The sequence below is a fragment of the Hemitrygon akajei genome, chromosome 29 (assembly GCF_048418815.1).
Source record: "Hemitrygon akajei chromosome 29, sHemAka1.3, whole genome shotgun sequence".
NCBI lineage: Eukaryota > Metazoa > Chordata > Chondrichthyes > Myliobatiformes > Dasyatidae > Hemitrygon > Hemitrygon akajei.
The window spans coordinates 20,863,218-20,886,624 of record NC_133152.1 but is presented as its reverse complement, the minus strand read 5'-3'; the positions used below and the strand labels follow the sequence as shown (position 1 = coordinate 20,886,624).

Here is a 23,407-nt window from a genome sequence, read left to right as displayed (position 1 = left end):
TGTAGAAAAGAAATCTATAACAGGAATTCAAGTAGCTTAGAGCTAGAAATGGGTTTTACTGAGAATAAATCTGAAACTTAGCAATTGCTTTTAGTGATTTTATTATTTCATGCACATCTTTCGGCGAATGTTATCTTCTTTTACATTAGTCTGTTTTCAATAAAAAAAAATTTCAATGAGTCAAACTAGGAAAGAAGGACTTTTGTTCTGCAGTTGTTCCATAACTGTTCAATACACTTTTGATACTTAAACACAAAGTACACTGCAGATGCTGTGGTCAGATCAATACGTAAAAACAAGCTGGATGAACTCAGCAGGTCGGGCAGCATCTATTTCAGCAGATGCTGCCCGACCTGCTGAGTTCATCCAGTTTGTACTTCTGATAGTTGTTTGATCCTGAGGCGCCAGGCGTCTGCACCAGCGGTGCGTCGCAGGTTTTTGCCCGTCAGTTTACAATTGACACTAGTGCTCTACCGAGTTGTGCTTTGTTCGTCCTTTGTGAACATTTGCAGTCTTGTACTTTTTCAAAAATTAAGCCTTGTTTTTACATTGTTGCCCATCACAGTGCAAAAGAAAAGCAGAAAGTGATAGTAAGCGTGAATTCAATGAACAATGGGAAAATGAGTTCTTAATAGCGGGTCCATCAGGAAAACCATTGTTTGTGAAAACACTTTCTCACATAATAGAAGACATATAGGCACTATAACGCACATCATCAGACTGAAATAGAAGGAAAACTTAAGCTCATGCTTGGGTCTGAGTTGCAGAAAGAATTTGTAATTAAGACAAAGGAAGAAATCAAAAGAAGACAAAATATATTTGTTAGAAGTCTCATTAAGGTAAGTAATGTTTATCTTGTTTTTATATTAAATCAATATATCATGTAAAAATGCTAAATATGTCTATATTAACATTTTTACAAGAATTGTACGGCGCATCTGAACTCGTGTGTGAAATAATTGACGTAAGGAATGTAAAAGGTTGGCCATTCCTGATTTATTTGCTACTGTGTGGAAGGTTTGGTGTGGTCATGACCTTGATAACAGGCTGCTGCCCATTTTGCAATAACATAACCTCAAAATGACTCAACAGTAATGACGATAACAAATTTGCTCAAAAGTGTTGATAAGGTCTCCTGAAATGGTGAATCATTTGGACATTAATGATACCTGCCATTGCGGGAAGTTCCTGGTGTCCCAACTGATAAACATATTTCAGCACCAAAATGATCAAAGCTGTGCCAATGCGAGCTGTTGCTGATAGTACAGTGCTGTCTATTTACATAAAGAAGACTGCACTTTAGAGGTGCAATGTCATCACCTGGGTGCAGAATACATCAAGGTTTTCTGAGAGCACAAGTGTTTGAGATGGGAGCCGGGGCAAGGCGGAGATTAGGCTTCCCACTGATGGTGTTAGGAAGTCAGAGCATCAGGTCACTGATGAGTTGGGGTCTTGGTGGTTCAACAACCAGAAAGGAGATTGGAAAACTGCAGGAGAGGCGTCATTATCCGGGGGAGTGGGGAGAGGGGAGATGTTAAGTCTGTGATTTACTTTAGTAGTGTGGCAAGCTGACAACATAAAAACAAAGTTTTCTCGGAAGAAAACAATGCTTCCCTCAGTAATTGTTTTGGTTATGACAGACCGCTTGAAGCTGAACAAAGATATAATTTCAGACTACTTGTGGCATGTAGGAATTTGGAGAAGCAAGAAATTAACATTTGTTGAATATAATGCATTTAATCACAAAATGGCACTGATGCTTTGCAGAAGTGCAACTAAGCTAAAAAATGGTTTGTTGATGATTTTTGTTTGTACTAGCTGTCTAAGGCTTCTCGCTTAAATGCCCAACAATAATCAGCCAGCATTGATGGATTCCAGTTGCTGACACCATTTCTCCATCATCGCAATGTCCTGGTGAAAACTTCCATCATGCTCGTCACTGACAGCGCCAAGATTTGCAGGGAAGAAGTCTAAATGGGAATGCAGAAAATGAATCTTTAGTGACATGTTGCACGTCATGGTTTTGTATGGTTGAAGCATGTCTCAATCAGCTGCGCATACTGTAGTTTGGTGCTCTGTAGTTGCCAAGAAAATTTTCAACAAGATACTTGAATGCCTTCCATGTGATTTTCTCCAATTCCACTAGAAGTTCTTTTGAATTGCCTGTCAATGATGACCTGTTTGATTTGTGGACCGACAAAAATGCCTTCCTTAATTCTTGGCATCGATTATTCTGACTTGAAATATAAGTTGAAGTTACAAATATAGGCAACTTTTTAAACAAAATGGTAGATGATAGGGAAATTACATGGCAATTTTCATGGTCACCAGCCCAAAATCCACAAGATACACCCAAAAATATTCAGGAAGTAAAATCTCTGTTGCCCAGTGTAATTGATCGCACCTTAGAAAAACCACGTTACCTGAACTGTAGTTCCTCCAGAAATCACTCCTGGCTGTGCAGTCTGTTTTCAGCCTGTTCTAGAAGTTCATGTCAGAATCAAAACATCATATCCCCCCTCCCATTCTAAGTAACTGTCATTCCCCTGGGGGGGGGGGGGGGGGGGAGAAACACCAACACCAAAAACATTGACCAAGTTCACACCAAAGTTCAGAATCTCAGAATTTTGACACACGCCAGGATTTTCAATGTTTTTTTTATTTCTGAATAAATAAACTAAAACAAAACTGACTTTTCCCATCTGCAATCATTTTAAAACAATAATTCAATTCACCAGTGCTCAGTTGAGAGTTTAATACAGAACAGCACTCCAAATTAAACCATCAATAAACCTTCAAGTCTGGCTCTACAGTCCAATGGATACTGCTGACAAACAATTGGATTGAATTGAACATTAACCATATGTGACACTTCACCAGGAATATTAGTAAGAAATAAAAGAGTAGTAATTGAGTAGAATAATGCCATACTAGCACAAGGTAGGCTATTTCAGAAAACATTTAAGGAAGATTTAGCTTGTAGAATACACATACAACATGTTACTTTGGAACATCAGGCCATAGGAAACGTGCTGCAGCCACTGAAGTAAACAAGGATGAAACCTTTCTCAGCTGTGCAGTATGTGAACTTTAAATGGGAATGGTTTGTATGTTTGGAAAATACTTCAAGAAGAATGACTTCTGGAAACCCTTGTCCATTGTTCAGTTTATAACTTTCCTTCTACGTCCTAAGCTGAAACATTGTCTCTCACCCTTGTTCCCAGTTGCAGGTCTTCCTTCTACAGAAATAATCCCATCTTCCCCAGAGGGTACACTAGCGATATTCGCCAGTTGATTGCCTCTGGAGCATATAGCCCAGGACTCAAGTGGTCAAAGTTGGCTACCACCACCTCCTGTTCTATTAACAGCCAAAGCTTGCTGCCCAGTGCTCCCAAATCCCTTCCATAAACTCAACTTCCTCTCAAAATAAGACACCAATTTTCCAGAAGGCATTAGACTGTTTAAAAACAAAAACAAAACTCAAACCAACTTTGAAGTCTTTGTATTATTTACAGAACTATAGATTTAACCAGGACTAAGTACTGAATTAAACATATCAATTATACAAAATTACCAGCAGTTGCTAGTCAAAGAATATCAAATATCAAGGACCAGAGACTGGGATCAGTGAACACGTGGTGAATAGGAAATCTAGGTCATTGCCACAGGGAGATGAGTAAAATGCATCTGTGGTACATGGAACTTTTGTGAATGAATGTTTGAGAGAAAATATGCTGTTCAGGATTCTGGCCCTACAAGCTTGGAAAGGAACTTGAAAAGAAAGGAACTACTTTCAGGAGTGTAACAAAGAGAAATGTGAGAGGACAACTACGACAAACAGTGAAATACTATAGGTGAGTTTTTCTTAAAGTGCATCAATATTAATGCTAAACTAATTGGAAGCTCCAAGTTCAACAATTATATGTAATTTGAGCTGCTAGTGGGTGGAAAATTACTTTCTGTAATGAGGTGACTGTGGTTGGGTGCTTTGGGAATGAATACAAAGAGAAGTTGTGTCATTCTAAAATGGCAATGTAGTTACTTCAATCATACGTATCTCTTCAGACTGGGATAGTAGAAAGACAATTAGATAAAGGTCAGCAAAATAAAAATTTCCCTGCTGCCTTTCCCCATCAGGGACAAGCATTGATAGTCCTTGGAAGAAGCTTTCCTTTCAAGTTTAGGATATCAGAAGTCAGAATCTATTCACAATGTCAAACTTGTGAGAAGGCTAAAACCCATTGTCCAACAATGCCAACTCCCATCCCTATTACAGCTCCCTAATGTTGGCCACTATTTCCCAGTCGTTATACTGAAGATGCTTAGGATTCCTGCGAGAACAAGCAGCACAGTCAAAATACACTGTTCCTACTTACAATGAACACAATCAAAAGATTTTTACTTCCATGAAACCATCAGGCATCATAGCTATATTTTAATATTCAACCAATTGCTATTTTCTATCCACAGTATTAGAGAAAACAGGAAGAGGTGCACGACAGATGATCAACCTGCTTTTGTCATTGGCTACCAATACTGAATGTTAATTATCCCATAGGTCCTTTGCCAATTTTAATGAGCTTTCATTACACAATACCGGAAGCATGATTTTGTGCGAGAAGCGTCGATGCTCTCATAGGGAATCATACTTTTCCTCCCTATATGTTAGTAACCAGCTCGTCACATTGTGAACAAGGTCAGAGACAATGCTTTGCGCTTTGTTTGTGAACTGTTGTTTCCAAACTAATGTTCCCACCATTTGGAGCAGACAATGCTCCAAAAAAAAAGTCATTCAATTTTAGTCTAGTTCCGTGTGAATTTGTGTCCAGTTTCCTCTGAAGATGACAGAGCTCAGTGTTTTAAAGTCAGAATTAGTGATCAATGGTTTTTTTTTTTTAAAACACCTAACAACTGTGGTACTTTTGTGTCATATCCCAACGGGCCAGGGGATCGCAACACCCACTTCTCTGGCATTTGGCTGTCAGAATCCTGAAGCACTGTTTGGTGAGCGAGACCAGCTGGTGTTCTCTTGGTGCCCAAACCACAAAAGCATCACACATCAAAGCTCCTCGAGAAGAGGAATGAGTTTCTTTTGAAATTCCACGCCTGGAATTTTCCATTAAAATCAAGGCCTGGGGGAGAGAGATCATTGTTGGCATTGTTTAGGATTTTGTTAATCATTTGTAAGACTTCTACTTCTATTCTGAAATGTATTTAATATACAAGTTATCTTTTCAACCTATGTCGAACCAAACTCATTATATATAGGAAAGAAACTAATCACAAAAGGATTAGATTTTTCTTTAAATAGTTGTTCCCTTCCTCACAGGATTTCAAACTGATACCATTAAGAGGCAAGTCTCTAAACGATGAAGGGTAAGCAGAATGTCAATGAGAGTTTGATCAATTCTATCTCCAACAAAAGCCTTTATACAAGAGTTGATCTTCTGGAGGCTCCAATGACCTCAGACAAAGGTCCATTGTTGCAATCTATTTTAGTGTAAGGACTGGGAACAAATCCACAAGACAATATCTGCTACTAAAGACAAACTAGCATCTACTAGACAGGATCCAGGTCTCTGCTGCACCACCTGTTGATAACATGCTCCAAATAAAGGATGTCATAAGGTGCACACAGCAGAGAAGAGGAATGGCAATCTCGCGATGAAGATGTAGGCCAAGTCATCTAGCTCTTTCATTAATTCTTTATACTTAGTTCTCAGCTCAATGTACAAATCACATGTAAAAAAAAATGTGCAGATTAACTTGGAGAGACGGTAAGCATCAAGGAATCTACAAACTAGGACACCCATGCATTATATTTGTAAAACATGCAGACAGATGAGATCGACCAGGTTCTTAGGAAATGTTGAGATATTTAGTTAGTCCATCAACAGGCTTGACATTGTGTGCCAGATCAAGATGGCTTTGCACTCTCAAAACTTTTCTCCATTCCTTCCTCGTACTGTGGGGGTGGGGTCAGAGGCTCCAGGTTAACCGTTGGATTGTTCGTACTGCTCAGGTTGAGTCTAAACCTCTTGAGGTGGGATGTGTCTGAAAGGATCCGACGGATCTTTTTTGAGCTGAACCTGTGCCCCAAGTGAGATGTGGGCCTCTCATCCCTCGGTGGCTCCACACTGCCTCCCGGGTTCGAGTCCTGATTCGAAGATGACGGCAGGCCAACCTCGACAAGCGACTCGTAGGAAGGAAGCGAGACCATATTCTGCTCTCCTAGGTTGGCTTCAGGGCCTTCCGGTGGGAGGACGCCATCTCTTTGCATCACTTCATCGTAGCTGGGCACAGCCAATCTGTTATCATCTGCCACTCTGTTAAAAAAGAGAAATACAAGGTTATCACCCAAGCTACGGGCTTAGGGCACTTAGCCTATTTCTTAACATTCTGCTTCATGCTGTACATGCAAACTTATTTACTGCTTTATACATGTGAACGCTGCTGGATGTGACCTCAAGATGAGATATACAAATTAAACTGACCTTTTGGATTTAAATATGGTACAGAACCCACCCATCTACTCAGACTCCAACTGTCTTGCGTGGATACAAATGGAGTGGACACAACTTTCACCAAAGTAGACCAACACAGTGCTCTTCTCTGCTGAAGGTGACATGGAACAGTTTTAAAGGTCCTACTGAAGCAACAGATGCTTGTACTAATCGAGACCACAAGGAATCGCTGGCCAATGACCACCAAAACCCTTCAAGATGTCCACATCAATAAAATCATCACAGTGATGAAGAACGGGAGCCACGTTTAAGTCATGCTTTCAACAGTCTACTTATGCAGAGGACAACCGTGGCTGGTTTCTGGCCAAGATTCACTTGGCTTTAAAGGATTTTTAATATAAAAGAGCACAGGAAGCCGAACCTGTTTTCATATTTTGCTCTAAGCAAATTAATTCCCAATGTTTGGTTCTCCATCACGCAAATGTCACCAGTCTGAATCAGACAGAAATACCAACTGGGGCTTATTCACGGGCAGGCAAGTGGCCTCGTTTCAGTTTTAGTGTGTTGCGGGGAGTGTCAGTGCTTCACAGTGGAGTATATGAACAGCAATATTCCACAAACAATGGGACAAAATAGTGAATCACAGGACAGCCGTCTGCTCCGTGAATGATGTCGTGGAGACTTTTTAGAGCTTTCCTTGTGACAACCTCATTTTAACATTCTTCAAAGTGGCAACGCAGCATCCTTTCGGATTAAGAGCACTCTGCGGAGGCAGAACGCCAGCCCAGAGGCAAGAGCCGGCATTCAACAGCTACATTCAGCACAAATGACAGGAACCGTGAAACCACTGTAGGCAGCACCTCACAATTCTGATCAAGTCAAATCAAATAATCAATGGGAGGCGAAAATAAAAAAACAATGCTGACAAAAAAAAGTCAGAAATGCTTAGCAGGCCAGTCAGTACATGTAGAGAGAAAGAGGCTGTTAATATTTCACTCAATAATGCTTAAGAAACAAATAATTTAATCAGCAGATGAATTTAAAACTTTCAGTAATAATTATCACACATAATACAGACACTGGGAATTGGGTACAAAAAGCATCGCTACTTTAATTTTTAAGTAAATAAAATCTCAAGGTTGGAGCTAACAATGGAAAGTTTGATAACGAAGGAGCAGAATTGGAAGCCAGAAACATTGGCTCTGGACCATGTGGCTGAGTTAAGGCTCAGTGAAGCCATTGTTGGTTGGTTAAAGGTACAAAATGAACTGGAACCAAATGTGATGAAATAAGTTCGAGGACGACTTCCAAGGACTCAGTGGCCAATTACATTATTCCAATGGGTAAGATCTGTAAATTCCAGATTTCATCCCTAGTCTGGCTACCCAACTATGACAGCACTTACATGCATCTAGACTAGAGAATCAAGAATCTGTGTTCCTCATCCAGTGCTCCCTTCCTGGAAAGTAATCACATTCAACCCACAATCTACAGACCCACTTTCAAGGACTTTGCAATCCAATATCTCTTTATTTATCGATGTGTTTATTTTTGAAATTATTTGCATAATTTGCTCTCTTTTGACAATTGGTTGTCAGTGTTTGTGTATAGTTTCTCCTAAATTCTATTGTTTCCTTATCTTTCTATAAATGCCTGCAAGAAAATGAATCTCAAGGCAGAGACATAAATGCACTTTGATAATGAAGTTGCTTTGACTTGAGATAATGGAGATGAGTAAGAAGCAAGCATTGGGTAACCTGTGAAGGGTTCCACAAGGTGGCTGAACTACTCCGGTCAGCAGAGATACCGACAGGTTCCAGCTCACACCGAGCAAGGGTACTGCTGAATGCAGGCTGTGGTTTCCTCACCAAGTGTAACCCCTTTCCCTAATTACTGATCATGCAGCAGAAAATGACACTGAATCTCTTCCCATTATGCTGTTAATTGTCCATCAAAGGGGGTAATGGCAGATAAGCAATGTGGAAAATAGTTGTATTGACATTGTATTACACACATGGATACCCTGATCTAGAAAGTTTCTCCCTATCCAGCTTCCTGATCTCTCCTCCTATTATTCTTCAGTAAGTGTCCAATCTCGGCCACAGTCTACAGTCGCCCAAAAGTTCACTGGTTGTTTGGGGACCCTGACAACATTTCCATGGGGATCAAACCAGATCAGAGCCTCTCAAAGACCAACCCTACGTGAGAGGGGGAAACAGTTAAGGCCAGCCTACAGGGCACTGGTGAAGCTGTATAGTCCAATCCCCCTGTACCGAAATTACAGAAGCGTTGATGAACTCCAACTAGACCATCATCTTCAGAGGACGATGGAGATGGGAGATCATCAATGGCTTATGCTCCACTGTAAATTAAGGGCCCAACAACAACACAAAGCAGATCAGAGAGAGGCAGAATCAGTAAGTGTGGGTACAGCTCCAATGCACAACTTGGCTGAGGTAAATGATGGAATACAGATATAGATTACTATGCTCTAGGTACATCTGAAGTGTAAGTTCTAGCCATCACTAAGGTAAATCCTGCAGAGCTTCTCAATGGCAAATATGCAAGTGTTCAAGGGGAATCATCAAAGACCCTCACCACCCAGGCTATGCCCTTTTCTCTCTGCTGCCATCAGCTAGAAGGTACAAGAGCCTCAAGACTTGCACCACCAGGTTCAAGAACTTCTCACCCTTTTTTTAAAAAAAACAGTGAAGGATCAGTGAACCCTGATGAAGGGTCTCAGCCCAAAACATTGACTGTTTACTATTTTCCACAGATGCTGCCTGGCCCGCAGAGTTCCTCCAGCATTTTGTGTGTGCTGACAGCATCAGGATTGTATGTATAACATGACTACAGCGAAGACCAGGACCTTCAGGTCCGAGGAGCAAATGGAGAGCAGGATTTTGGTGACTATGTGGAAGAACAGAATTAGTTACTGACCGTTCTGGTAATATGGACGATTCCGACTGCACGTTCGTCACTTCCTCCTGTGGCCTCCTCCTCTTCTTATCCCGAACACTCAGACAGATTGAGATCAGGAGCAGGAACACCCCGCCAGCGCACAGTATGTAGGACACCTGGGACACCTTGTGCTTGGATTGTTCAGCATTTGACGAGCTATTGTTCCCACCTTGCATTTCGTGTTCCTTACCAAACCCTGGCACAATACTCCAGACCATCATCAGGATCCCGAGTGCAAGCATTCCAACCCCCAGGGCAGTGAGAGCATACTGTATGCCACTAGAATTTTCAGAGGCCATGGGAAGTCACGTTCTTGATTACCTCGGTCTATCCTAGACCATACTTGTGCATTCCAACAGCAAATGAGGGGAAAAGATGAGCACTTCACTGCAAGCCGACTCTGTCCACAGATCTACTTCAGTCGCACACCTCATAATGGAACCTGTAAAAGAAAGATAAATGTTAGAAAATAAAGCTGCAATCATACTAGCATCCTTCAGCTCCAAATATTCAACCAACCTGACAATTACGTTGAGGAATGTAGTTTCATTATGTAGGCAAACTAATAATTTTAACCTGCATTTATAAATACCTTTACTTCTAGTAGAGAGGTCTGAGACCCGTCACAGAATATAAATGTGATATTGGCAAAGTTAGTTTGGGGGAGACATGTTTAATCACTATTTTACTCTCTGACGGTGGTGTCTGAAAAGAGGATGCTGTCCAAGTTGCATGCCATCTTGGACAATGACTCCCATCCACTCCATAATGTACTGGTTAGGCACAGGAGTACATTCAGCCAGAGACTCATTCCACCGAGATGCAACACTGAGCGTCACAGGAAGTCATTCCTGCCTGTGGCCATCAAACTTTACAACTCCTCCCTCGGAGTGTCAGACACCCTGAGCCAATAGGCTGGTTCTGGACTAATTTCCACACTATTCTTGGTTGGTGCAACTGTAACGAAACCCAGTTTCCCTCGGGATCAATAAAGTATGTCTGTCTGTAATAGGAGGAGAGAGGCACAGGAGGTTTGTAAGAAAATTCAAGGCTGATTCTCTAGTTAAATTAAAAACAGATGGTACAACAGCATGAGCCATCCATTTAACTTCCTTTACTTTTATTTATTGAAATACAGCACAGGATAGGCCCTTTGATCTGTGTGCCGCCCATCAACTTCCGATTTAAGCCTAGCCTAATCACAGGACAGCTTATGATGGCTGGTTCTTCGCTTGCGAAGATCAGGAGGGAAAACTCCATCGCTGTAGGACTTTCCTTCCCACCTGTGCAGGTTTATAGTGAGGGTCAGCGCGTGCGAACCGATCGCACTCTTTAACGGGGGGGGGGGGGGGGGGGGGGGGTTCACAATGAGCTGCGATGACTGCGGAGACTGTAAGGCTGAGTATCCCTTCACCCGGACAGACTGCCTGGCAAGGCTACAGACCAATTAACCTACCAAACAGTACATCATTGGACTGTGGGAAGAAATCCACGTGGTGACAGGGAGAACGTACAAACTCCTTAGCGACAGCAGCACGAATTGAGAGTGGTGAATGCTCGTCAGGACACGAAGGACCCCCCTGTTTTGCATCACAAGGCTTCACGGGAACCTTCAAAGGAGTGGAGTTTTTGGGTGAGTGCCTTGCGCAAACACAGACCGCAACACTCTACTTTGTGTCATTGTTCATGTTGGCAGAGTGGGCCTGAACCCATGAACCAGAATGAGAAAATACTGGAAATTACTGTGTTCATGATATGATACTGTATCCACAAGATATTTTTATAAGCAATTTTTTTAATGAAGGTAGGGCAGTAGATGTAGTGTATATGGATTTCAGTAAGGCATTTGATAAGTTTCCCTATGCAAGGCTCCTTTAGACAGTAAGGAGGCATGGGATCCAAGGAGACCTTGCTTTGTGGATTCAAAATTGGCTTGCCTACACAAGGCAAAGGGTGGCTGTAGATGGTTCATATCCTGCATGGAGATCGGTGACCAGTGGTGTGCCTCAGGGATCTATTCTGGGACCCCCTCCTCTTTGTGATTTTTATAAATGGCCTGGATGGAAAAAGTAGGAGGGTGGGTTAGTAAGTTTGCTGATGAGACAAAAGTTGGGGGTGTTGTGGATAGTCCGGAGGATTGTCAGAGGTTACAGTGGGACATCAATAGGATGTAGAACTGGGCTGAAAAGTAGCAGATGGACTTCAACCCGGATAAGTGTGAAGTGGTTCATTTTGGTAGGTCAAATTTGAAGACAGAATATAATACAGATGGTAAGACTCTTGGCAGTGTGGAGGATCTGAGAAATCTTTGGGTCCGTGTCCATAGGCCACTCAAAGCTGCTGTGCAGATTGACAGTGTTGTTAAGACGTATGGTGTATTGGCATTCATCAACCGTGGGACTGAGTTCAAGAGTAGTGAGGTAATGTTGCAGCTATATAGGACCCTGGTTAGACCCCACTTGGAGTACTGTGCTCAGTTCTGGTCACCTCACTACAGGAAGGATGTGGATACTACAGAGAGGGTACAAAGGAGATTTACAAGGATGTTGCATGGATTGGGGAGCATGCCTTATGAGAATAGGTTGAGTGTACTTGGCCTTTTCTCCTTGGAGAGACAGAGGATGAGAGGTGACCCGATAGAGGTGTATAAGGTGATGAGAGGCATTGATCGTGTGGATAGTCAGAGGCTTTTTCCCCAGGGCTGGAATGGCCAACACAAGGGGGCATAGCTTTAAGGTGCTTGGAAATAGGAATCGAGGGGGGTAGGTTTTTCACACAGAGAGTGGTGGGTGTGTAGAATGCACTGCCGGTGGCGGAAGTGGATACAATAGGGTCTGTTAAGAGCCCCTTACATAGGTACATGGAGCTTTGAAAAATAGAGGGCTATGCGCTAGGGAAATTCTAGGCAGTTTCTAGAGTAGGTTACATGGTCGGCACAACATTGTGGGCCGAAGGGCCTGTAATGTGCCGTAAATTTCTATGTTCTATGTTTAACCAGTGATTTTTTTCCTGTGTGAAATTTCACAGCAACTGATAACTGACAAAGTTAGACTGATTTTAATTCAGTGCTGTTTGGAGACAGGCACTAAAATCTACAATCAAACAAAAATGGGCTTGGATTCAACCCGTCTAGAAAACTGGCTGTTGGACTTCCAAACTAATGGGACCTGACTGGACATTCCAACCTAATATTTGCTCAGATTAGTTTGAAAATGTGACATTTCAATCCACACTGAGAAGGCACTGGTCAGCTTCAGGCTGAAGTGTCCAAATGTAACACAATTCTACGACAATACAGAACGCCCCCAAGCCTGATTTATGGTCGAGTCATTTTTTTCCCTTGTTCTCTGCTTTTCACTTTTAGCCATTTTTTAATCCATTTCTCTTTCCAATATTTTTATTGAATCTTCAAGCTGTTAAATTATTTAGTACAGGTTTCCCCCGCAATCCGAAGGTAGAGCGTTCCTATGAAACCGTTTGTAATCCGAAATATCGTAAAGCAAAGAAGCAATTACCATTAATTTATATGGGAACAATTTTTGAGCGTTCCTAGACCCAAAAAAATAACCTACCAAATCAAAGCAAATAACACATAAAACCTAAAATAACACTAACATATAGTAAAAGCAGGAATGATATGATAAATTTACACCCTATATAAAGTAGAAATATTGTAGGTACGGAGTAGTTTCACTTATCATGCTTGGGAAGGCAGCGAGCCAAAATTGATTTGGAGAAAAAGAAAACAGACACATACATGCATACGTACGCACATACAAACATATGTAAACAACTGCCCGCACAAGGCTTCATGGTCATTGTAGTCTTTCTCGGGGTTAAACACACGTATAAAGCAGACGTCTTTTTTTCATAAAAGCGAAAATCCTCTTTGATTAGCGAAAACAGGTACTAATGTAAGTCTTTCGTAACAGCGAGTTGTCGTAAATCGAACGTTCGAAAAGCCGAGGGCCACCTGTATCATTTAAGAGGTTCCACCGTCAATGGTACATGATGCCAGTCACAGTGGGGTTCTTCTTCCTGGTTTGCTTTTGGTGATTCTTTTTATTTACAATGCCATTACTGAAACCAATGGAAGATTCACTCCCATGTTGAAGAACAGCAAACACCCGGAGTACAGTGTACAGTGTACATGGTCTTGCACTTTGGTAGAAAGAATAAAGGTGTTTTCTAAATGGGGAGCAAATTCAGAAATCAGAGGTGCAAAGGGTCTCGGGAGTCCTAATGCAGGGTTCCCTAAAGGTTAACTTGTAGGTTGAATTGACGGTAAGGAAGGCAAATGCATTTCAAAAGGACTAGAATATAAAAGCAAGGATGTAATGCGGAGACTTTGTAAGACCAAAAGACGCAGGAGCAGGATTGGGCCATTTGGCCCATTGAGTCTGCTCCAAAGCATTGGTCCAAACAGTACTGAGAGCAGTTTTGGGCCCCTTATCTAAGAAAGGATGTGCTGGCATTGGAGAGGGTCCAGAGGAGGTTCATGGAAATGATTCTGGGAATGAAAGAGTAATGTATAAGGTGCACTTGATGGCTCTGGGCTTGTACTAGGTGGAGTTTGGGATGGGGGTTCTGGGTTTCCTGATTGAAACCTATCAAATAGTGAAAGGCCTAGACAGAGTGGATGTAGAGAGGAGGTTTCCTACAGTGCGGTAGTCTCCGACCAGAGTGCACAGCCTCAGCATACAAGGATGTCCCTTTAAAAAGAGACGAGGAGAAATTTCTTTAGCCAGATGGTAGTGAATTCGTGGAATTCATTTGCCACAGAAAGCTCTGGAGTTCAAGTCACTGGCTATATTTAAAGTGGAGGTTGATAAGTTCTTGCTTAGTAAGAGTGTTCAAGGTTACAGAGAGAAGAGAGGAGAATGGGGATGAGGGATAATAAATCAGCCATGATGGAATGGGGGAACAGACTTGATGGGACAAATGGCCTAATTCTGCTAAGTTTTATGGGCTGGCCTTGGTTAAAATTAAAAATAACAGACAAAATATAATGCTACAGAACTGGTAAAGGAAAATTCAAACCATGTGCCCCCCCCCCCCCCGTTTCCAACCTCAAGCCACAGAACACAACCTTGCAACTCCCCCCCTCAAACCATGCATCCACACATCTTCAATTCCAACATCCCTCTCAAATCCCCGGATTCCTTGACGCCAAGTTGCAGCACAAACCAGAGCAGGCGCGTCACCAAGGACATGCAGCTGCACTGGCCGCTGACCTAACTTAATCTCCTTCACACTTGGCTCAATAACTTTTCCTAACCCACAGGTCGTTCATTCGCTCACGGGGACAGAGGAAGCAAGTTCACTACAACCCATCTGAGAAATTCAAATGGCACCCAGAACAAGATAATTTTTGCCCTGTTGAGCGAAAAATTGAATTCTGTGATACACCACACGCTCCTGGCCATTTCATTATTTCCACCAAAAAGCAAATGGTTCCACCGACCTGTACATTCGTGTTCTTCTTATAGCCTTAAGAGTATTTCTGACTGCCAGACCTGCATCTACCCTTCATCGAGTAAACTGAGGGTTACACTGTTCCTGTTAGTGACCATGACGTATCAACAGGTGGTGATATGCTCCAAATAAAGATAGTTTCAAACTCAAAGTCGGGGGGAGGGGGGGGAATGTGGTTCTGATGGGGTTGATGGGGGTGGAGTGAGTTCTCAGTCATCACCCCAATTCAGGGTTTTCATACGGAGTGCAAACAGTTTCAGTCCCCACCATCTTCTGTCCACGGTCATACTGCATCTGTTACAAAGTTCAATGTAAACTTATTATCATATATGTCACCATATACAACCTTGAGATTTGTTTTCTTGAGGACATATTCAATAAATCCAAGAAGCACTATGTAATCGATGAAAGACTGCACCCGACAGGAACACCAAACTACCAATGTGCAAATATGACAACAGACTGTGCAAATACAAAGGAGGGACATAGATAGAGAGAGATAAAAAGCAAGCAAGCAAGCAAGCAGTAAGCAGAGAACATGAGATAAAGGGTCCTTGAAAGTGAGTCTACAGGTTGTGGGACAGTTCAGTCATACGTCAAGTGAAGTTGAATGAAAATTACCCCACTGATAGTTGAGGGGTAATACAATCGTTACCTCTATGCTGCTCACCGGAACAAGGCAATGTGGTTCTTTCTGCACTTTGCCCTATGATCAAAGAAATTAATCCTTATCAATTTGCTGTAAATGTATTTACAGCAAATGTATTCTGGATCTAATGTGGATGCGGCTCTATCACAAGAGAATTCATTATTACCTCAGTGTTCTATTACCACTCCTATGAAACAGCAGAACATTATTACTGACATTCTCATGAACTCTGGGTCCATGTTCTTCAATGACAAGATTCAGCCATATTGTCACGTACGGGGATCTGAACTCTCTGATGCGGAGGTGCCGAGGAGATTTGGTTTGCATTGTGTGACATCCACAGATAGGTCTTTGATCTGGACGTTTACGGTTTTCCCAAGCTGCTACGCTTACCAAGACTGGCATCTCCATGTGCAGCAGAATAGGATCCTGTTCTGCAAACTTATATGAAAAATAATTTCCAAAATGGCTGCTCCTGGAATTTGTCCTAATGGTCCTCTTTCATCATATCTGCCCATTTCTTTCTTGTTCTGCATCTCAGAAGGTCCAGCAACGCAAAGTAAAAAGTATCAGGTACAGGAGGTACCTAATAAAGTGGCCACTGACTGCATTTCTGTCTGTCTGTGGTCTTCTGTTGCTGTAGCCCATCTACTTCAAGGCTCAACGTACCGTGCTTTCAAAGATGTTCTTCTGCACATCACTGTTGCAATGCGTGGTTACTTAAGTAACTGAGCAGCACACTCAAAATGCTGGAGGAACTCTGCAGGCCAGGCAGCATCTATGGAAAAAGAGTATGGTCGACGTTTCAGGCACAGACCCTTCATCAGAACCCTTTATACTGATGAAGGGTCTTGGCCCAAAATGTCGACTGTACTCTTTTCCATAGATGCTGCCTAGCCTGCAGAGTTCCTCCAGCATTTTGTGTGTGCTGCTTGGATTTCCAGCGTATGTAAATTTTCTCTTGGTTGCTACTTAAGTAACCATTGCCTTCCTGTCAGCTTGGCCATTCTCCTCTGACCTCTCTCATTAGCAAAGTGTTTTTGCCCACAGAACTGCAGCTCTCTGGAACTCTTCTGATTTCTGCACAACTCTCTGTAAACTCCAGGGATTGTTATGCGTGAAAATCCCAGGAGATAGCAGTTTCTGAGATATTCAAACCATCCCGTCTAGCACCAATCATTCCACGGTAAAAGTCACGTTTCTTCCTGATTCTGATGTTTGGTCTGAACCTTTTGACCATGTCTGCATGCTTTGGCTCATTGAGTGCTGCCACTGATTGGCTGATTAGATATTTGCATTAGCCACGTGTACAAGTGTACCTAATAAAGTGGGCACTGAGTATAGTTACACTAATTTACTTTTGCTTCTATTTTCCTTAACTGGGGCTTGGGGGATCTGTTTGAGGTTTTTAGTACAGGGCTTTGTTTACAATTACAGGAAGCGATGAATCTACCACAATGTTCATACACCTCTCGACCAAAATGAACACATACTTTACCACAAGCTCTCACAGCCCCTCATCCTGTGATTTCAGTCTGATCCAGTGGCTGGAGTGTTCACTAAGATCCTTAACCTCTCACTTTGGGTGTCTGAGGTACTCACCTGCTTCAAGCAGGTGCCTAATGAGAATGTGGTGACCACAAGCAGATCCATCTGATTGGCTCTTCACTCAACCCTGGAAAATCTAGTCAGCAAAGATGCACGCATCAGGGTGCTCTTTATTGACTACAGCTTGGCATTCAATACCATCATCCCCTCAAAACTAATCAATAAGCTTCAACAACTTGGCCTCAATACCTCCTCATGCAAATGGAGCCTCAATTTCCTCACTTGCAGGCCCCAGTCAGTTCAGAGTGGCAACATCTCCTCTGCAATCTCCATCAGTACAGGTCCACCACAAGACTGTCTGTAAGCCCCCTGCTCTGCTCTACACTCATGAATACGCTGCTAAGTGCCACATTCAAGTTTGCTGACAACACCACAGCCGTAGCTCAGGAGATTGAGAATCTGGCTGAGTAGTGCCAGAACAACCTCTCACTCAATGTCCGCATGACCAAGGAGCTATTGACTTCAAGAAGAGGAAGCCAGTCCTCATTAGAGGATCAGAGGTGGAGAGGGTCAGCAACTTCAAATTCCTCATTGTTATCATTCCAGAGGACAGTCCTGTGCCCAGCACGTAAACGCAATTACGAAGAAAGCACGGCAGTGCCTCTACTTCCTGAGGAGTTTGCGAAGATTTGGCGTGACATCTAAAACTTTGACAAACTGGAGAGTATAAACTGCCTGTATCACAGCCCAGTAGGGAAACACCAACGTCCTTGAACAGAAACAGAAAGTAGTGGATATGCCCAGTCTGAAACAGGTAATAAAGCCCTCCCTACCACTGAGCACATCTCCACAGACCATTGTCACAGGAAAGCAGCATCCATCATCAGGGACCCCCAGTACCCAGGTGATGTTCTCTCCTCGTTGATCCATCAGGACTCAGGTCAGGAACTGTTATTATCCCTCGACTATTGGGCTCTTGAACCAAAAGTGATAATTTCACTTGCCCCATCACTTAAGTGTTGCCACAATCTATGGACTCACTTTCAAGGACTCTGCATCTCAAGTTCTCGATATTTCTTTCTTTTTCCATTTGCATTATTTGTAGTCTTTAGCACCCTGGTTGGTGTGGTCTTTTATTGCTTCTATTATGATGATTGGATTTATTAAGTATGCCCACAAAAAAAAACAAATCTCAGGGTTGTATGTAGTGACATATATGTGCTTTGATAATAAATTTACTTGGTACTCTGAACTTGCTTCTACTTCGAATGTTGTCATGTGGAATAAAATTCAGTCATGGAGTTTGCATGAAAAAGTAACTAAACTCGTTTTCTTATTTCAGCTCGTGTTTTTTTTTGACTCATGCATGGATAATGAGGCTTCACATTAGAGAAAAAGCCTAATACGTCCCATTTACTGTGAACATGTTCTTCCAAAATCTGTGGCTGCCTGTACTGGCTTCATGCACAATCACAGTAATACATCAGGAGGGAGGGAAGACAGAAAGAACAAGGCATTGAGCTGCAACCATTTTTTGTGAGGTTTCATTAAAAAGAAAGAAGCCAACTTGTTGGCACTGTTTCCTTAAAAAAAAAATCAGCTGCTTCCATCTGCTTTTGTTGAGCTACCCAGACAAGCACGTATAAAGGGCAAATGCCCCGCCATCTGGAAATAGACCTCGAGAGACCAGTACATTCTCATTGTCCAGACAGTTTCTCAATCACCAACAATCCAAAATTATTTTCTTTCAATGCTTCCCCTTACTTAGGATAAGGCAGAGTGAAAAAAAAACAACAAACTACTCTTAGAAACACACACAACAGACCTTTTGGCCTATTCTGACTCACTTCTGAAAAAGAAAACAAAGTGGTTTAAAAATATGGCATCTTTAATTGCTTTGATAAGCTTGTTTCCTTCAAAAAGCCTTCGAGACTACTGATTGATTGCCTTCCTTCTCCCTCGGAGGACCAGAAAAAGAAAACAAATGTAATTCCCCACTGATAAGGAGTAAGAGAGTTTGATTTTAGAGAGAAAACAGTTACACCTCCAGCAATTTTGTGTGTCTGGGCAAATAATGCAGGAGAGATAATTGGAGGCTAATTGCATCATGTATCGGAGGAATGTGCTGCTCTGAATAAACTCCCAAGTACATGCAGAAAGTTGGTCTGGCAGCATTCAAAATCAAGTTTAAAAAAAAATCTCAAACTCGACCTCTCCTTTCTTCCTCTCATGTTCACCTTCTCATCCTTCTTGAAAAGGCATCATGGTTATGAGAGTTAGATAAAGGCTACATCCACACTAGACCGGATAATTTTGAAAACGCCGGTTTCGCATAAAAACGACAGGCGTCCACACTATGCGTTTTAAAAAATATCTCCGTCCACATTGAAACTGAGATTTCGGCGAATCCCCTCCTACTGTGCATGCGCAGGACACATCTACCGAAAACAAGCGACGTATTTGGTGTCGAAGCTCGCCATGAAAGTGCGCGTTTATGTAGTTACAGACTAGAAAAACTTTTTTAAAAAAACAACGGGCAGCTGCTGGCTCTCACTCTTCCTCACAACCACTGGATTCTTCCCACGATGAGATGAGCAGGACTGGAGCAGAGCCCTCTGTGGCTCGGTTCGTAGGGTTCTTGTCCATAATTCATAAGGTTGTGAATTTAAAGCCCTCTCCAGAAACCTCAGCACAAAAGCACAAACATCATTTCCAGTGAAATGATAAATTAAGTGCTGCATTGTCAGGGAAGCAACATTAAAGCAGGGACCCATTTGTCTTCTCAGGCGCGAGCACAAATCTCCTCCGGGCACCATTCTATGGTCGAGCAATTCCTGACCAATAGTTATCATTCGTTTTAATCGTTAGAGCAGATAACCATACCAAAAGTGCTTTGTGACAATGTGAGCTTGAGAAAGATACCACCCAGCTGCATGACTAACAAGAGAAAATCTGCAGATGCTGGCAATCTGAGCAACACACGCAAAATGCCGGAGGAACTCAGCAGGCCAGGCTGCATCTATGGAAAAGAGTACAGTTGACGTTTCTGGCAAAGACTCTTCAGCATCTCCGCCCAAAACATCGACTGGACTCTTTGCCTGGTTTGCTGAGCTCCTCCAGTGGTACGACTATCTTCCCTGTGGACAGGAGTCATGGTTCCCCATAATCACAGATTACTTTGCTGCGCTTTCATGAATGCATTCCATGATATTCTCTTCCTCCGAGTTCAGGACAATCGGGCATTCCACTCGACAGATTTCCCCTGCATCTAATTTTACATTCTAAAAAGGACCTAGACTTTAGAAATCAAATTGCGTTCTTATTTTGGAATTGAGTGTAAAAGGAGCACAGAGTGACAGAGCAGTGCAAACTCCAACGCCCGATCTCCAGGTACGGGCTATGACAGGGTAAAACTTTACAAGGTCAGTGGAGGAAAGGACAATCCTGGTTTAAAAAACCCAGGAGAGAATTCACCCTTACGGGTGTCCCAAGGTCAAGATCTGACTGACAATCATCAAAATCGTATGCAACCGATTCCTTCCGAGGCATGCATTACAACTTAAATCTAGCCCAAGAACAAATGAAATAATACCTTGGTAATAGGTGAAATGTTAAAATAATCTCTCTGAGCACATTTACATAGAACTACAATACCGGTGCCAAGTCATAGCATAAACCTTACCTCCACCCTTTTTTAAAAAAAAAACACAAGTGCATACATGTACACTGCAATAGTGTTCCTTTTAAAGAGAAGGCAAAGGACAGAAATTTGGCCCCACATTAAATTTCCACATGAGTGATGCTGAGCGAAAAATATATTAAAGTCCCATCTATTATTTTGAAGCATTAGCCTATTAAGTCCTCACCCACACTGCAGACCGTGCGTTCCAAGTAAAGCGTGCAGACTGGCCCTGAAGACCTTTCACTATGTTGATGAGACAATGGCCTTTCTCTTCCATCATCTTAACTTCCCTCATCCATACAACTCTTCAGGCATCTTGCAAGGGAACCCCCCCCCCCTTTAAATCCTGGCAAGAACATGGCTGCGCTATTCTTATGCCTCATTCCTGTTCTTTTTAAACTGAGCAGGTCAATTGCTCAAAATGTTAGAAGTGGTTATCCTGTACAGGCCGGAATTAATGGAATGTGGAAACGCAGGGGAGGAAATGAGGAAAATAAGCCTTCAAAATGGAGTCGCAGGGACCAAGCTCCTAGAAATGAAGTAGATTGAACTCAAAACATTAACTTAGGAGGGGAAAAGTTTCCAGTTCACTTAGGCATCTGAATCACCTGCACGCCTCCGAGAAACTGATATTATCATTAAATGGCTGACTCATGCCTATTACAGCAACACCGAATGAAATGCCAAGAACTCCAACCTCTTTGCACTCACAAAGTCAGCTAATAGCCGACTTACTCCTCCGTCTCCAGATAATTCCCAAATCTCGCAGAAGGGTGATACCACAGTGGGCCACACCTACATACATTCAGTAGCCACTTTATTAGGTACATTACTCCAGGTCCATGGATCCCAGATTGGGAACTCCTGCTCTAAGAAAAACCAGGTGGTTCGCAACTGGTAATTATTTAGATTAGTGTTTCTCAACCTGGTGTCCATGGACACCTTGCTTAGCAAGAATCCCTGGTTTAGATGTCTGTGTCTCCTTCAAATTGCTTCTACTGGGTGCCATGGGCACACTTGATTGAAAGCCGTGTAATATTTAAGTGAAAATAAAACATTACAACAATATTGAAAGATTTCAGCCACTTAACATTAGCTTGTGAAGAAAGCATTGGTTTAAAAAACAGAGAGTACTCTCTTAAATATATTTTTAAGTCTTAAAGCATGGATCCTCAGAAGCAACACATTCAAAATGCTGCAGGAACTCAGCAGGTCAGGCAGCATCTATGGAAAGGAGAAAAAATAGCTGACGATTTGAGCCAAGACCCTTCATCAGGACTGATAGGAGGAAAAGATAAAAGGTTGATGAAAGAATCTGATGGAAGAGGAGAGTTTGTCTTGTCCTTAACTACCACCCCATGAGACTCCATATCCAATACATCATCCTCTGCTACTTTTGCCATCTTCAACATGATCCTACCATCAAACACATCTTTACTCCTCCCCACCCCTACGCTCCGATTTCCACCGGGATCGCACTCTCCGTGATTCCCTTGTCCATTCATCCATCCCCACTAATCTCCCTGTTTGTACTTATCCCTGCAAGCCCAGGAAGTGCTTCACCTCCATCCAGGGCCCCAAACAGTCCTTCCAGGTCAGGCCGGGAATCAGCCGAGGTCGTTTACTGTATTCCGTGCTCCTGACTCAGGCCGGGAATCAGCCGAGGTCGTTTACTGTATTCCATGCTCCTGACTCGGCTTCCTCTACATTGGTGAGACACGACGTAATCAGGAGGCCACTTTGGCCAGCACTTTTGCTCTATGCACAACAGAAAGTCTTCCCCCGTGGCCAACCATTTTAATTGCGATCGTCATTCCTATTCCGACATGTTGGCCCATAGCCTCCTCTAGTCCCACAAGGAGCTATTCTCAGGTTGGAAGAGCAACACCTCGTATTCCATCTGGCTAACCTTCAACCTGATGCGCATGAACATCGATTTTTCTAACTTCTGTTAATTTTCCCCCACCCCCTTCTTACCTCTTCTCTTCTCCTCACATGCCTACCTCCCCCCCCCCACTGGTGCCTACCCTCCTTCCCATTCTCTCATAGTTCACTCTCCTCTCCTACCATATTCCTCCTCCTTCAGTACTTTACCCATCACCTCCCAGCCTCTCACGTCATCTCACCCCACCCACTTGGCTTCACCTGTCACCTTCTAAATTGTATTCTTTCCCCTCCCCGCATCTTCCTGTTCTGGTTCCTTCCCGCTTCCTTCCAGTCCTGATGATGGGTCTTGGACCAAAATGTTGGCTGTTTATCCCTTTCCATTGATGTTGTCTGTCCTAATGAGTTCTTCCAGCATTTTGCATGTGTTACTTTGGATTTCCAGCATCTTGTATTCGTAAGACCCTAAGATATTGGAACAGAATTAGGCCATTTGGCCCACATCCTGGCACATCCTCCGACTCTTCATCCTGGCAGATCCATTTTTTCATCTCAGCCTCCATGTCCTGCCTTCCCCCGTATCCCTTCATGCTCTGACCAATCAAGAATCTATCAACCTCTGCCTTAAATACACATAAAAACTTGGCCTTCACAGCAACCTGTGGCCAAGAACTCCACAGATTCACCACTCTCTGGCTAAAGAAATTCCTTCTCATCTCCATTCTAAAAGGACACCCCTCTATT

At 42.7% G+C, this 23,407-nt stretch overlaps 1 protein-coding gene across 1 annotated transcript in view; it reads right to left on the bottom strand.

Annotated features, from left to right (window-relative positions):
• Positions 1-2,641: 2,641 nt before the first annotated feature.
• The window catches only part of LOC140718274 (transmembrane protein 51-like), a 52,824-nt gene continuing 32,058 nt past the window's right edge, over positions 2,642-23,407 (bottom strand). Inside the window, exons 2-3 of the mRNA XM_073031795.1 lie at positions 9,405-9,867; positions 2,642-6,326 (exon numbers count right to left, since the gene is read on the bottom strand). Coding sequence (XP_072887896.1) covers positions 5,918-6,326; positions 9,405-9,724 — 729 coding nt within the window. The 5' untranslated portion in view covers positions 9,725-9,867 and the 3' untranslated portion in view covers positions 2,642-5,917. The remainder of the gene's footprint in view (positions 6,327-9,404; positions 9,868-23,407) is intronic.